We start from the raw sequence: 15124 nt of genomic DNA, 5'->3' as shown, positions 1-15124 counted from the left end.
GCATTAAGGGTTGGAATTGGGGGGTTTGGTCACCTAATGACTAAAATGGCTGCGCCCTGTTTGGCTGCGGCTGCATCGGCTCGCTACAGTTTAACTGTACGGGTCAGGTGTATCGACATTTCGTTCTGTGTGCATGGTTACAAAGAATGACAATAAAAGTAAATTCTATTCTATTCTATCTACATGGTTCTTTTATTCCACTACTTATTAAATTCAGACCACAAACTAGTGTCTTTTGATTGCTGAATCAACTTGCATCTATTACGTAGTTATGTACAATTCTCGATCCGTCAGCAAAGCACATGAAAGGTGGGCATGTTTTTATTTAACTACCAAGTGCAACTGAATACAAGTATGGCAGTGCCATCTAAGCCACAGAGCATGAGAACGCTGAATTTATCCTCATGGAGATATTCTCCCTATCGTCTATATTCGCATTCAAGCCGAATTTACAACTAATAAAATACTGAATTTAGGTAGTCAGCATACATGCACATATTTAGTTGTGTGTCACCAGTACCAAATAGTATTCAGGTCGTAGGGAGGGGGACAACAAACCAACAGGAAATTAATTGGACAAATGTGAGCACAGAATTTATGCTAGAAATGAGATTTATTTTTGTCTTCTTTTTGGTAAAGTTCATTTTGCTATACACCATGCCTGGAGAAAAAAAATAATGGACGGAACCCATAAATGGAGAATCCGATGTTCGAGTGGTTTGAAGCCCAGAGACAAAATGATATTAGTTTGCAAGCTCTCGAGATTGAACAAGCCAAGAAATATGAAATGGTTCACTGCTTCTACAGGTTGATGTAAGCCTGTTCTTCTGTTACTTTTAGTATGAGGCAATTTTAAAGCAGTTTTAGGGCGTTGGCTTCCATGCGAGAATATATGGTAATTTGTAACTAGATAGTTACTTTCAGAGTAACCCTCTACTTTTTGGTGTCAGTAACCTTAGGGATATGTGAATTACTTCTTAAATGTAGTAAATAATAATTGCGACTAATTACTGTTTTTCAGTAACGCGCTCAACACTGTTTATCACTCTGTTGACAACCAATTAGTAATGGAGAAACATAAGCTTATTGATGCAACTGACCTGTGATTGGATGCATCCTGCGTAGTGCCCAACATGTTCTGAATATCTTGTTGCCAAAACTGATTACTGCCATCTTGGTCCCTGAATCCATCCAAATGGAGGCTGCTTCGGCTCCTTTCCAAGGCAGAAATAGGATCAGGTGCTGTGCTGAATAAGGCAGAAAAATCGACATGAGATGTGAGTGAATTAATGAGTGATTTCATTAATTCATTTACTTACAAACACCCAAAACAGAAAATCAATAAATACACAAGGAAAAAATAATCAACACATAACATTTTTAGGATACTATGAAAATAAAAACATTAATTAATGTAAAAAAGAAAGATGTATTTGCTGAGTCGCAACCAACCAAACACAAGAGACCGTCCATTTTTCATTCAATGAGACTTTTTGAGGCAGCAGGGCGGCACAGTGGTTGGCGCGTGTGTGGCACAGTTCTGAGTTCATGAGATCGAACCTCCAGTGTGGAGTTTGCATGTTCTGCCCGTGCTTGCGTTGGTTTCCTCCCACATTACAAAAACATGCACGTCAGGTTAATTGGCCGGTCCAAATTGTCCTTAGGTGTGAATGAGCGAGTGAGTTGTCTGTCTCTGTGTGCCCTGCGACTGGCTGGGAACCAGTTCAGGGTGTCCCCTGACCACTGCCCGAAGATAGCTGGGATGGGCTACTGAGGATAAGCGGTGCAGATAATGGATGGATGGATGGATGGATATGACTTATTGAAGTTTATTCTGTTTTGAGTATTGGACAACCTACAAAGGAGATTTCGTACGATGACAGGACTGTACGTTTTTTGACTATTATGCGCTATTTTCGACATAGTCACTCTCGCCCAATAATGTAGCTGTTCTCTGATTCCCACACCCTTGAGGGCGGATGTGCTTTTCGTAACCTAAGAGATGTAGTTAAAAAAGGGCTCAGATTTGTAATTGGGCAATGTGAGGGTTTTTGTACAGTCCCTCTCATGTTCTCCTTGCAAATTCAAAATTAGTGATGAATCCTTCCCTTATTTCGACTGTTTACTTGACTCTTATCATAGTCAAACCACCATAGTCGATCTGCTTTTGTAACCTTAAAGATTTAATAAAAAGAAAAGGCTCATGTGAGGGCATGTATGACAGATTATAATTTGTTATCAAAGGTTTGGGTCTTCTTTTGTTCCCTTTGCAAGTTCAATTATTAAGAGTGTGCACTAGACTATAAACTTAACACGTACAGACACAGGGAAGAACCCACCTTTCCTTCCTATAGTTGACGCTGCCTCCTCTGTAGCTCATTGTTCGATGGGCTTTGCTCACTTTGGTGCTTCTTTCAAGCATGCTTCTGATATCTTCAGCCCCACAAGAAGCAAAATGGGAGTTGTCAATCATCTGATTCTAAAAAATGTTTAAAGATGCAAATTTAACAAGAAAAATGAGCTGAGGAATTTTGAACTTTAGTATGGAATGTAAATGTATCATCAATCAGTTCCTTTGCCTTACCCTACGGAGAGAGTTTTTGTGGTGGCCGATGCTCATACTACGTTGCTTTCCTGCTTTGTCACAATGCTCAAAGCGACTGACTCTCTCTTGGACAGAAACTCTACGGGTGGGTCCCTGGATACCCTCACCCAATGTATTGTTCTGACTATTAGCAGAGACACTACTGTTAGGGCTGGTGCAGCGTTGTACCTCTACAAGCGCATTCTCCAGACGAGTCAGCGGGTGTTCTTTGTCTGGGTTCTGTTCTTTCTGGCCAGAGTGGTGGTAATGAAGAGCTGTTGAGTCACTCTGGTGACGGAGGGAGGCGTGAGTGGAAGAGTGGGAGGAAAAATGCTGAGGCTGAGCTGCTAAATTGGATGGAGGCACTTGTCCCTGTGCAACTCTTGTAGACAACGTTGCTTTGGGATGAGCGTTGGATTGGTTCACCATTCTGCAAGGAGATAAAATTCATGAGGCTGATTCTTAAATTTCTAGCTAAAAAAAAGGCTTTTTCCAGATGAAGGACTTTTTAGACACCAGACCATGATTAAATGCTCATTCAATTAAAAGAGTAAAAAGGGTGAGGTTTACCACTTTGAGAATATCTATTCAAATAAAAAGTAGTTAAGGGGATCCCTGACAATTTCAACAAGAAAATGGACTGTAGATTACGGACTACAAGCCGTTACACCTTTGCTACTTTTTTATGTATGGAGTAAGATTGCGGATTTGGCAGAATCAGCGGGGAAATGTCTAAAACAAGCCCCTATGCTGCATTACAGAAAAGTGGGTTGTGAGAGTTCTCCGACCTTTGACCACTTGAGGTGGGGGGGCCATAGTTGCATAGTCGGTGAAAAAAATTGTCAATCTGTCGTCACTTGACAAAATGGCGATGCCCATGGACAAAAACACGGTAAAACATGATTTACACGATAACAGAGTGCGCTATTGATCTCATACGCCATATTTCTTCCACAATTTACACGCTTGCGAGAAGGCAGCTTTGCTGGAGGTCCAACTGTCTTTTAATGAGCAAAATAAAGAGCATATTTTCGCCTTTAACCACCTTTGCTGTTTGCATTCGCTTGGAACGCTTCGAGGTCGGATCTGGCACCATCTGAGTGGGAGAAATCCAACTTCCCACATTTCTGGAATGCAGCAATAATCATGGCACAATGTGTTACTAACAGATTTTTTTAATGTTCACTTTGAACAATCCATTAAAGCTATATTTTTATTTTAAGATGCTAGACACACCTCTGGTCAACAGTGGCAACAAACACAGATTTCTCTATCAGTAGTACTTTTTTTTACCGGTCTATATCTATTATAATTTTGTTAAAAAGTTTGACGGGCCGTTAGTATCCCCACTCCTGTTATAGTTACAGTGTTGTTAAGACATTTTGATGAATTACTTTAAACCTATTCTAAATTATTGTCTTGTCCCAACCATAATAACTTAAACCTGTACATACCCTTGCGTGTGGCCCACAGGCTGCACAGTTGTGTAAGGGTGACTCTGTTCTTGGAAGGTCTGAAGAACTGGAATTTGTGGACTTATAAAATCGTATTCCTGCAACATTTGGTTGTTTGCTCCCTGGTCCAAATGCATATGGAGGTGCAGGGGGATTTGGCCCTGTGGCAACTGCTTGACCATGTTGGCACCTGTTTGACTCTCATATATTCCTGCAGTCGGAAAGGGTCTGCTGTGCTCAATATTGCTATCGTCGTGTTGATTCCTGATTGAATCAGAGTGGCAGGAGAATATTATAGCTTACTTTTTGTTAATTTACGCTCAAATGACATATTGACTCGTACCTTTCTGACTCATCTGGTCTGCTGTGCATTACGACATCCATATGTGTGGAGGAATGGGGGTAGAGTGATGAAATGTTCATTTGGTGATCTTTTTCCAAATACAGTAGTTTTCCATTTATCACTTCTTCCTCTTGTGTTATGGTGTTCTGGGGAGCTTGATGCTGCTGTCTGCTATCCCTAGCTAGAGCAGGATAAACTCCTGTGGTGGTTGACACAGGACTTGAACTGGGTATTTGTGCAAAATGCGGTTCTGGTTTGGGTACTGGGTATACTCCTGTGAGTAAAATGAGGCAACCTGAATGGGAAACTGGACTAGTGAGGCTAGTGGTGGCTCCAGAAGGGGAACTTGGTGCAGTAAAGCCCTGTCGGGGCTTTGTGGTGGGGCTGCTTTCTGGACTCTTTTCTATGACTGTGTGGAGCTGAGCCTCAGTCATGCACAAGCCTTTTGCTGAAATTACAAAAGAGAACTCATCAACCAATTGTTTTCTATGCAATGTATTTTTGTACGGTTAGGTGTCTTTCAAAATAGGTTAATAACATCCTGGACAACTTGCTGATCCAGACACATAAGGTAAAGTCCAAACACACTTGGGTCAAAATCAAGACAAATTGTGACAAAAATGGACTAATCCAACGATGGGGTCATTTTTATCCAACTTTTTAGTTTATTTTGTTTTACAAAAAGACTTGATATTTTTTTAAAGAAAAAGTCCAGTCTTTGGAACTTTTTTACACAATATGTCCAAAGTTACTTGTACTGTACCTGTACTTGAGGCAACTGGGCCACTTGAGTGATGATACGAGCCCTTCTGGAGAGACCTAATAGGAACAATAAATGTTTAGATGGTTAGAATTAATACTCACAGAAAAATAACTGTAACAATCCTGCACTCAGGTTCTGTTTCTATGTCTGTTCTCTCTCTTTCTATTCTCTCTCGCTTGGCCTTACCTTCTCTGGACGCTCACTTCCAGGCTTTACAGCTATTGTAACAGTTTTTTTTCCTATCACGACTAATTTTCCTTTTCCAGTACTCTGTCCCGTTGGTTTCTTGCTAGTCTTTCTCGTCATGTTCCAAGCACTCATGTCAAAGCGCTTTTGGTTATTCAGTGTACTAAACCCCTGGCTGGACTCCAGGGCTACGAGAACTCTTAGACTGTGACCTTTACTGCTTAAATTGACGGGATAACCAAACCTTTCGCCTTTCAATTGTATAATGATGGTTTGCCTCTGGAGTTCTGGAAATTGTTGCCTCACTGCCTGCCTTCCCATGTTGCGAACCTCTCCTAATACAGGACTCATTTAACTAACATGTGCTTCTTTCTGCACCATCCCAAGTGAGTTCATGACAATAACATATTCCTTAAAAAGTTATTCCCAATTAAAAAGCCAACCATCTCACCTATTAACTGCCCGGGTTTGCTCCACACTTGACCAAGAGTTGGGCCTCTCGTGGTTCTTGATGACTGCAAAGCTGTCGCTGCGCCGTGGTGGTTCAGGTGCTCCCTTCAGGTTTTCATAAGAGCCGGGACTGGCTCCAGGTGCCCATATAGGTCCCATGCTATGCCTATTTGAAGCCGGCACACCACTGCTACTTCCTAATGAACCAGGCAGCAAGGGTAAACACACAAATCACAAATTCAAAACGACAACTCTTGAAAGTGATACCCCACCTTGCGGATCTCTCAGCTGCCCTCCTTTTGCTCCTTCTTCATTCCTTAAATCATTAGTATGCAGTGATAATGCCGATGGAGAGCCCGGTTCCTGCTCCTGTGAGAGACTGTGATGGGCATTGTAAGACATCCGGATATAACCTATGTCTGTTTGTGGCATTTCGCCACTTTCTCCTCTCTGAGGCACGGTCTCCAGGGAATAGGAGCGCTCGGGGCCGTTTGTGGGAGCCGATGCAAGGTACTCTGGAATACTGGAGCTCGTAGAGAAGGATGAATATGCAGAGTCCCGCTTGCTGTGGAGATGATCGATGCTGTTGGAGGACCTATAATAATTTAAAAAATGTATTTTAAAATTATTTATTTATTCTAGGAAAATAATAAGTACAATTTTTAAAATAATTAAAATGTCTGTTGTTGATAATGTAAAATTCATGCAGCTACGATATGATACTACAAAAAGATTGGATTTAACCAATATACTCTGTATAAACAATATACACAGACACAAAAAATATTTTCTATCGGTCTGAATGGAATTGAAAGATATGTCGCAGCGGTTGATAACAGAAACATGGCGATAGAAAGAATAATGTAATCAAACTGATCATGTATAAGATGCAAATCAACAAAAGAGCTAATCAGATAAGAAAGTGGATGAACTGCCCAGGCTACACTTGTATTGTAAATTTGTATTTTAGCCATTCAAGAGGAAATTAAAGGGTGTAAACACTAGAGCTGAAACCAAAAACTGATAACAAGGATGCCACAATTATTTTTCTTAATTGTGGAGAAATTTGTTCTTTTTGTTGCATGTACAATATTGCAGGCAACACGGCGGGTGAGTGGTTGGCCCATTGGCCCCACAGTTAAGGTTAATGATTCAATTCCAGCTAAGGGCCTCTCGTCTCAATAAACTGGCTAGGAAAGCGAGCTCTGTTGTGGGCAAAGAGCTGGACAGCCTAACAACAGTAGCTGAGAGACGGGCACTGGAAAAGCTGCGGTCAATCATGGACAATCCATTGCATCCACTACACAGCATTATCTCCAGACAGGAGAGCAGTTTCAGCGACAGACTGCTGTCACTGTCTTGTGCTACAGACAGACAGAAGAGATCTTTTCTTCCTCATGCCATGAGGCTCTTTAACTCTACCCGGCAGAGTAAAAGCCCACAGTAAACCACACCACCTACATTGCATATTACCGAATCTTATTGCAATATGTATTCTGTGTAGCACTATTTAGTTATTCTATATAACACGCTACAGTGGGCATTTGCACGTCACACTGGGTATTTGTATATTGTATCTACCTACCTACCTACCTACCTACCTACCTACCTACCTATCTATCTATCTATCTATCTATCTATCTATCTATCTATCTATCTATCTATCTATCTATCTATCTATCTATCTATCTATCTATCTATCTATCTATCTATCTATCTATCTATCTATCTATCTATCTATCTATCTATCTATCTATCTATCTATCTATCTATCTATCTATCTATCTATCTATCACTGAGCGAAGTTTTTATGTTCTCCCTTTGCCTGCTTGGGTTTCCTCCCATCCCAAGGCATGGATGACAGGTCAATTCGCGGTCAAGAAGCGTCCCTAGGGACAATTCTTGGTTGAATGTCTTCATATGCCCTGCAACTGACTGGCAACCAGCTCAGGGTGTCCCCTCCCCACTGCCCAAAGACAGCTGAGATGGGCTCCTGTGACCATAGGTAGGATAAGCAGTGCAGATATAATTTACTGCAGTACAATTACTTTTTATTCTTATTTGTGTGATGTTTTTAAACACTCCACCAGTCTTATTTGGCTCTGTTAATATATTCATTGGAAATATTACTACAGTATAAAATGACTGTTAGCACCACTGATTGAAGATTAAGGACTCCCTTTTTCATTCTTCAGCCAAACTTTGTTGTCTGGGCTGAAATTCATGAAGTTAATATTTTTCCAAACCTGGCCAAGGATAACTGTTGGCAGGAGGAGTAGGCAGGGTGAGGCCCACTGGTGGTGTTATGGCCCATGATGGGGTGGTGTTGGAGGTGTGCAGACTGAGGAGGATCCAAGCTTTCCATACTGCCTCTCGAGCTGTACTGGTCAGGACTCTTTCTTAGGTAGCTTCCATCAGACTCAAAACCGCCTGAAAGGTTTGTGGTGGAGGCACTACGAAAGATGCAGAAGGATATTTAATAAGCATCAGGAGAGAACTTAGTTGTGCATGCAAAATGGACATCATCATCTCAAATTTATATGCTCTCATTCACAGCCATTGACAACTATCGACAACAAATATCTATACTTGTCAATCTCAGCCAATTGCTTCCCTTATTAATGATTTCAATTCCCCTTGTCAAGTGATAATGACCTCACAAACACAAGGCGGTCCAATTCACTCACAGCAAGACACACTAGACAATATTACGAACTACGATGACCTCTTCTGCTAACAGCGACTGAAGTCAGGAATAAAGCCGAAATGGGCAAGAAGAGATTGATCTAACATCAAAACTGTATATGCCTTTTTCCCTATACAAAAATTGTACTATGGCATACACAATTTGATCAAAATATGTATAAAATACTGTACAGGGAAAACATATAAGTTGATAGGTTCTAAGATCATTTTTAGTTCATGCATGCATAGCATTCAGAGGTCTGAAAACTTGTCTCTGAGTGAATACCAGTTAAAATGTGGAGATGTGGCTTGGTGAAATGGCTAAAAAATAGAATATTTTTTTTCATCAATCAATCTGAATGATTACAGTTTTAATTGTATATTAATGGATATACAGTTTTTCCAAGGAAGTTTTCTAGAGAAAAAAACAAACATTCCAAGCAAAATATTCAGACAACAATAACTTTAACTTTGATGGCTAGTTGTTTGAGTATCAGCGTCAGCTTTAAGTCATATTAACCTCTTAAATTTCTACAAATTGTCTATTTTTATAATGACAAATCAAACAAATTAATTTGATTTATTGCCAATCCCATTTTCTTGTTTTTTTAATCAATATTTCAAAAGCTTTTGATTGATGATTGTAACCAAGCAACGGTTAGTTCTACAAATGTGGCTTGAAAATAAGGTTTTGGTTGCTGAAAGTGAGTGTTTGTACGGCACATCTACGTCACACTTTGATTCACCAACTCTTCCAACCGAACACAATGCAATTACTGCTTTTGAAAAGAGTGCAGCCTTTGCCCGTCTTTTTTTCTGTGTCAGTAACTTTCCCTGCTTCTCGAACTTCTGTCAGCCCGATGGCCTCTATTGCCATGTTTCTTAGTATTAAAGTTTCCCATGCAGAATGGGTCAGTATAGAGTCAACATGAAAGTGCAAGTGGAGAGTCTGTAACGTGCGTGTAGGGATCGAGTTGTTGCCATGGCAGACTGGGAGGTGACGTAAGGAAGGCACATGAAGAATTCCCCCTCTCTTTGGGTATTAGCGTCAATGCCCCCACCTAACAAACAGAGTCATGTCAGAGCCTTTCACCTCTATTTACTGTTGTTTGACAAAAACTCTGACATCACTTTATCTGATGTTATACATCCACACCCCAACATATTCCCTTTACGTAACAGGCACAAGTACATAACATAGGACATGAGGATGGATTACGCAGGTTTTGCCATTTTAAAAGACTGATACCGGTAGAACTATTTCACATTTTAGTGTTTGTCAAAGCAAGCACTGATCTTACTCAAGATGAATATTGTTCCTGAAAGAATATATACATAGTTACAGCAATTTAAGATTATTTATCGAACCCATTTAGGACACGTCTTTTTAGGACAGGAGAGCGTCTACTTCATTTTTGGGAAGGGAGGGGGCATGCCCCTCTTAGTCAAGTCACATTTAGTTGAATAGCCCTTAATCACAGAGTCTCTGTCGCCGCTATGTGTGTGTGTGTGTGAATAGGTAGGTGTGAAGCACATTGTAAAGCGCTTCAGGAGGTCTTTAATGTCTTGAAAAGCGCTGTATAAATTCAGACTATTTACAATTTGGAAGACACTCAAAATAAGGGGAGATGACATCAATGGATTTTGAACTTGCATGGAGAACAGGTGAGAGAGCCGAAAACCAACATAAAACGTTCCAACCTGTACTAAAATCCCTATCCTGAGCCCTTTCTTTTTATTAAATCTCCTAGGTTAAAAAAGCAGATCTGCCCTGAAGGGCGTGGTATTAAAGAACAGCAACAGGATTGGCCAGCAGTGTTGGGCATGTTACATAAAAAATTAATTAGTTATAGTTACTCACTACTTCTTCCAAAAAATAACTGAGTTAGTAACTGAATTACTCTATAATAAAAGTAACTAGTTACACTGGAAAGTAACTATTTCTGTTACTTTAAAAATGAGTTGTATTTCAAAGAATTCAAAAATTTTTGAGCAGTATTTGAGTCCGTTGAACAGAGAACAGACAGAAAGTTCTGTTATAGATCCTTATAATATGTATTGCACCTCACCAGCCACAGATTTATCCTACAATTGAAGTATGTCAAATACAATGCAATGGATGTTTAATGGGCACCAATAGACAAAACATAATCCAATGGAACATAATTGATTCTCAATAAATCATTCAACCAAATAGGACAGCTCGTCATAAATTCTGACACAAAAACTATATGTAGGACTGGGTCATATGAAAGTTGAAAATGGGAAAAAGTGCTTCTGTGACTTGTCTCAAAAAACACTTCATCAGAGTGTAACAACTCTTTTGGTATATTTGAGACTTTTTTAAATTTCCCATGTTTCTTTTACCAGTTTGCCTTTAGGCACCTCACTTTTTGCGCAAAACAGCTTAATGTAAACACACATTTAGGCCGTACTTTCTTTTTTCCTGAATATAAATTGCTCCAGAGTATTAGTCATACAAGACCAAAGAAACATTATTGGGTAGAGAAAATAAATGGAGCATTAATCTTTTAATTTAAAAAAAAATGGAACATTTATAGTAAATGAACATAATGCACCCAGAAAATTAGTATTATAACTAGTGAGAGCATATTTAGTTTTAGTTTAGTTTTTACTGTCCTTGTTATTACAGCACCCCTGACTGCAGCTCATGTCTTCCCTCTATGGGACCATCATCCACAACCAAAACATAACATAGAGAATGAAATCATGTATACAAAACGAAAAGAAAAGAAACACACAGTCCCAATAAATTGACAAAGACTGACCTTGCATGGTAATTTTGATGCCAGCCACTGCTCATAGTGCCCATTCCTTCATGTTCTAACTCCTGCTGACCTTCGCCCAGTTTCGTTGAATGCCACGAGTGAGGACGAGATGCAGCCTCACTGCGTCTGTGAGAAATATGAAAAGACAAAAATTCATTTAGCAGTGTTACCATTTTGAGAAAATACACTGAAAGGGAAAACATATTTATTTGTATTAATTTGATATATTTTGCAGATGCAGAAGCTTTACCGAATTTAAAATATAATAGTCCGTGTGACATTGCCCTGAATCAAAATGTTCATTAAACATATGTAATATAAAAACGTATATTCAAGATTGCAGTTTTGCAGAAGTGTATTTAATAAAATACAATGTTATTTAGAGGATGAGTCACTGTTTCCTCATGATTTTTACCTCATGTTTTGTTTGGAAGCTTCTATATTACCCATAAACAAAATCAAATCGTCAAAACATCCTGTGACAAATTAATGCTGGATATGAGATTCAGCCAAGGGCATTTCTTTGGCGTGGCAAAGGGGACATGTGCCCACTAATATGAAGCAAACATTGTTTTATCCCATCAATATTGTGTAATCACCTAAGCTAAGAGCAATCAAAGCCACTGAAGCATGCAACCTGAAAACAGCGGGAACGTTTGGTTTGGATTAAAACAATGTCAGATGTTGGAGAAAGGATACATCACTGGAAATTGCACCAAAAGTCAAATGTGTGAACTATTTATTTAAAGCATGTGGGTATTTTAAAGCAGTTTTAGGGTGTCGGCTTATACACAATGTAGGAATATACGCAGTAGATAAGGTATATAATTTGTGGCAGTTGTGTCGATGAGGGGTTGTGTTGCAGGGGTTATGTTATGATTTGGTCTGTACCAAAGCCAAGATTAAACCTACGCCCTTGGATTCAGCAATGTCAGCCCTCAAGATATTTGCAAAATATGGATATAAAATGGTTTCTAAAATATAAACTTTATAACAGATAATATTAAACAAAAACCAAAGATCTATGGTCAAATTTAAGGTCTCTTTTGTACAAGAGAAAATTGATACAAAAGATAAGCAACAAAAATAGAAACATTTTTTAGACTTGTGATATTGAAAATCAAAATTTGGGTAGTCCACAAAAGTAACAAAGATGAATATCCAGACGGTCATTTTACTAAGATCAGCTTCCCTTTCTGGAACTTTTCTTGTTTAAACAACAACAAATTGTATGTAGATTATCAAAATTTAGATGTGATTTCAGATATCCCTGTCATTATTTACTGAGGTAAGACTGATTGATCGCACTAGCAGTAAGCTAAGAATTGTTTTACGGTTTATCTGACAAAATTATCGACACGGAAAGAGTAGCTACAAGTATCCTCTGAACTATATAATTCAACTCAATATTCAAAAGAATACAATATTCAAAAAAATGCAATACTCTAGTGCAACATATGGCTCTTTTAATGAGTACATCAGGTTAGGAGATAAAATAAAACATTCAAAATTGATTTCAGTGTTGCTACATGCAAGACTGAATTTGGCAAGCGCATACACGCTAGTTTATATATGGGTTCAGTCCGTTATATATAAGGCACAGTTTCAACTACAGTTTTTAGTCAAGGTGTCACACCAACAGACCCCGTTTTGGCTGTACATTGCCAAAGAATCATTGGTATGAAAGCTCATTAAACAATGTATGTCTACTGTGAAGACATTTTATGATGAAAACTCACATAAGAAACACCCCAAAACACCAGCAAAGCACACAGAGAAATTTTATTGAGTGAGCTGTAGGAATCTAAATAATGTAATTAATGTAAAATCATCTAAGGATTTTGTGCACATTAATACCCTGCACGGACTGCTTTCCTCATTTAGACAGTTTACTTCTCTCGCCGCTTGGAATGAGGGTAGATGCTGTGTTGATGCCAAAAACGGTGTAAAAATCCGTGATCAACACTTATCTTTGGATATACAGTTGTACCTCTACTTACAAATGTCTCTACATACAAAAGTTTCAGGTTACAAAGTACCTGAACAGCAAAATATTGCCTCTAGTTAAGAAGGCATTTCAGAATACAAAATCAAAAATACAGTACAGTACGCGGTGCCATTCACCTCTCCCAGAGTTCTACCTGGCATTCTGATGCGTATGCGCAAATTCCAGCATGCTCTTAGTGTCCCTTTCCCGCTCTGTAAACAGTCAACTGTATGATACCACTACGAAGAGTTTCCATTCACAATGGACTCCAGCAAAGTGGACAAGTAGAAAAGAAGAGGAAAACACTTTTTTCCGGACATCGAAACAAAGCAAGAGATAATAGAAATAGAAAACACACACCGCCGAAGGAGTTCAGAGACAACAAGAAAGAGGAAGCAGCAATCATCCCATCAGCCCAAACTAAAGACATTTTGGGCAAATTTCATTAAGTCTGATTTGTGGAAAGGAATCACCCATAAAAACTGTTGACCGGTCGGGCTATCGCTCATTATGACGTCTGCCTTGCGCATATCCCACGGATTATCAAAGGCTGACAAATGCAGACACCATTTGTTAAGGTTTTCAAGAAGGGCCAGGCAAAAATAATGCTGACGATTAGTAAAAAAAGAGGCCAGTAAAAAGTAAATTCTTTGTTAGTTTTACATTATGAGCCTCTTATTTTATGTTTATTGTGAGGTAATCTAAATTTAATATGTATTTGTTTCATGTTCTGATGCTCTTTTATCAAAAAAATATCATACTTTTGCGGCGCTTGGAACAGATTAGCGCATTTACATTCAAAAGGTGTCTCTACTTCATATGTTTCAGGTTACAAAGCTACTCCCAGAAACGAATTAAATTGGTAAGTGTAGGTACCACTAATTGTCAAAAGAGGCTAAGACTTTGCTTCTCGCTCATTTATGCTGGAATCCAAAAAAGGGCTCTCAGTGGTTAAATGATAACAATTCCTTTTGTGAATGAAAAATCCAACTATCCATAGTGAAAAATGAGCTTAACCTACCCATTGGCCTATCATTATTACTGTACACCTATTTTTAATTTAAATGGAAAAAAATAACGCATTGGAGCTTTCTGAACACACTTTTTTTCCTAAAAAAATGTATGCCTTTGACTTGACATTTGACATCTTCTTGGACCGCTTTTGTACTGGTGGGTTTTGGCCAAATAATGCTAAGGAAACAAAATAACTGAAGGTCAATTACATATCCTAAAAAGTAGACGGCAATAGTAGGGGAAAAGACACCAAAATAAATAAATTACAGAGACAAACAACGAAAAAAAAATTCTCTCTTGTTATTTTTATTCTTTTTTTTAAAAAAAAATATTCGAACTATTTGTCCTATTCCTTTCTGTTTTCTTTTTCTTTTTTCTTTGTCCTTTTTATTTTATTTTATTTTTTCTGTTTTACTTTGTAAATTATTTTATTTACAAAAGTAATAAGGTGCGTTTTGGTCACTTTAAATCTCCGTATTCTGTCTTCTTTCATTGTGCTTTTCATCCTTTTTTCAGTGGAACGACAGAATACAGCGAAATCTAGTGGGAAAATAATACACACTGTCCCTCTAAGGTTCATATTAAGGCGGGGGCCTAAAACTATCATCTTGGGGACCACAATCGGTACCCAGGCTGTGAGTTTGATGCTCCTACTTTAAAATAAATCAGTGTGATCCTTCTTACCTGGATGTGAGTCTGAAAACCCTGGAAATGAGGCCAGTGGCTAGATTGTTGACACTAGTCTGCGACGGCGGTCGACAGAGCGCCCCCTCGGAGCGGCCCAGCTGAGATTTCTTCTGCTTCTTTCGAAGTTTTCTACGATAGAATACCTCCAACAACTCCATGGTCTTCGAACAAAGTTCACTTTT

The 15124-nt window shown here is 38.9% G+C and overlaps 1 protein-coding gene across 2 annotated transcripts in view; it reads right to left on the bottom strand.

The window, feature by feature from the left end:
* shroom3 (shroom family member 3) overlaps positions 1–15124 on the bottom strand; it is a 79948-nt gene that overhangs the window by 26746 nt on the left and 38078 nt on the right. For both annotated transcript variants that reach the window (XM_088355619.1, XM_088355620.1), the window contains exons 3-12: positions 11255–11380; positions 8027–8233; positions 6053–6375; positions 5782–5977; positions 5145–5200; positions 4382–4829; positions 4039–4302; positions 2585–3014; positions 2340–2479; positions 1101–1247 (exon numbers count right to left, since the gene is read on the bottom strand). In XM_088355619.1, coding sequence (XP_088211745.1) covers positions 1101–1247; positions 2340–2479; positions 2585–3014; positions 4039–4302; positions 4382–4829; positions 5145–5200; positions 5782–5977; positions 6053–6375; positions 8027–8233; positions 11255–11380 — 2337 coding nt within the window. The remainder of the gene's footprint in view (positions 1–1100; positions 1248–2339; positions 2480–2584; positions 3015–4038; positions 4303–4381; positions 4830–5144; positions 5201–5781; positions 5978–6052; positions 6376–8026; positions 8234–11254; positions 11381–15124) is intronic.

This window comes from Urocampus carinirostris, chromosome 16 (assembly GCF_059441175.1).
Source record: "Urocampus carinirostris isolate Australia breed hairy pipefish chromosome 16, RoL_Ucar_1.0, whole genome shotgun sequence".
NCBI classification, from domain to species: Eukaryota; Metazoa; Chordata; class Actinopteri; order Syngnathiformes; family Syngnathidae; genus Urocampus; species Urocampus carinirostris.
The sequence above is the reverse complement of the archived record's forward strand: the minus strand, read 5'-3'. Positions and strand labels throughout refer to the sequence as shown.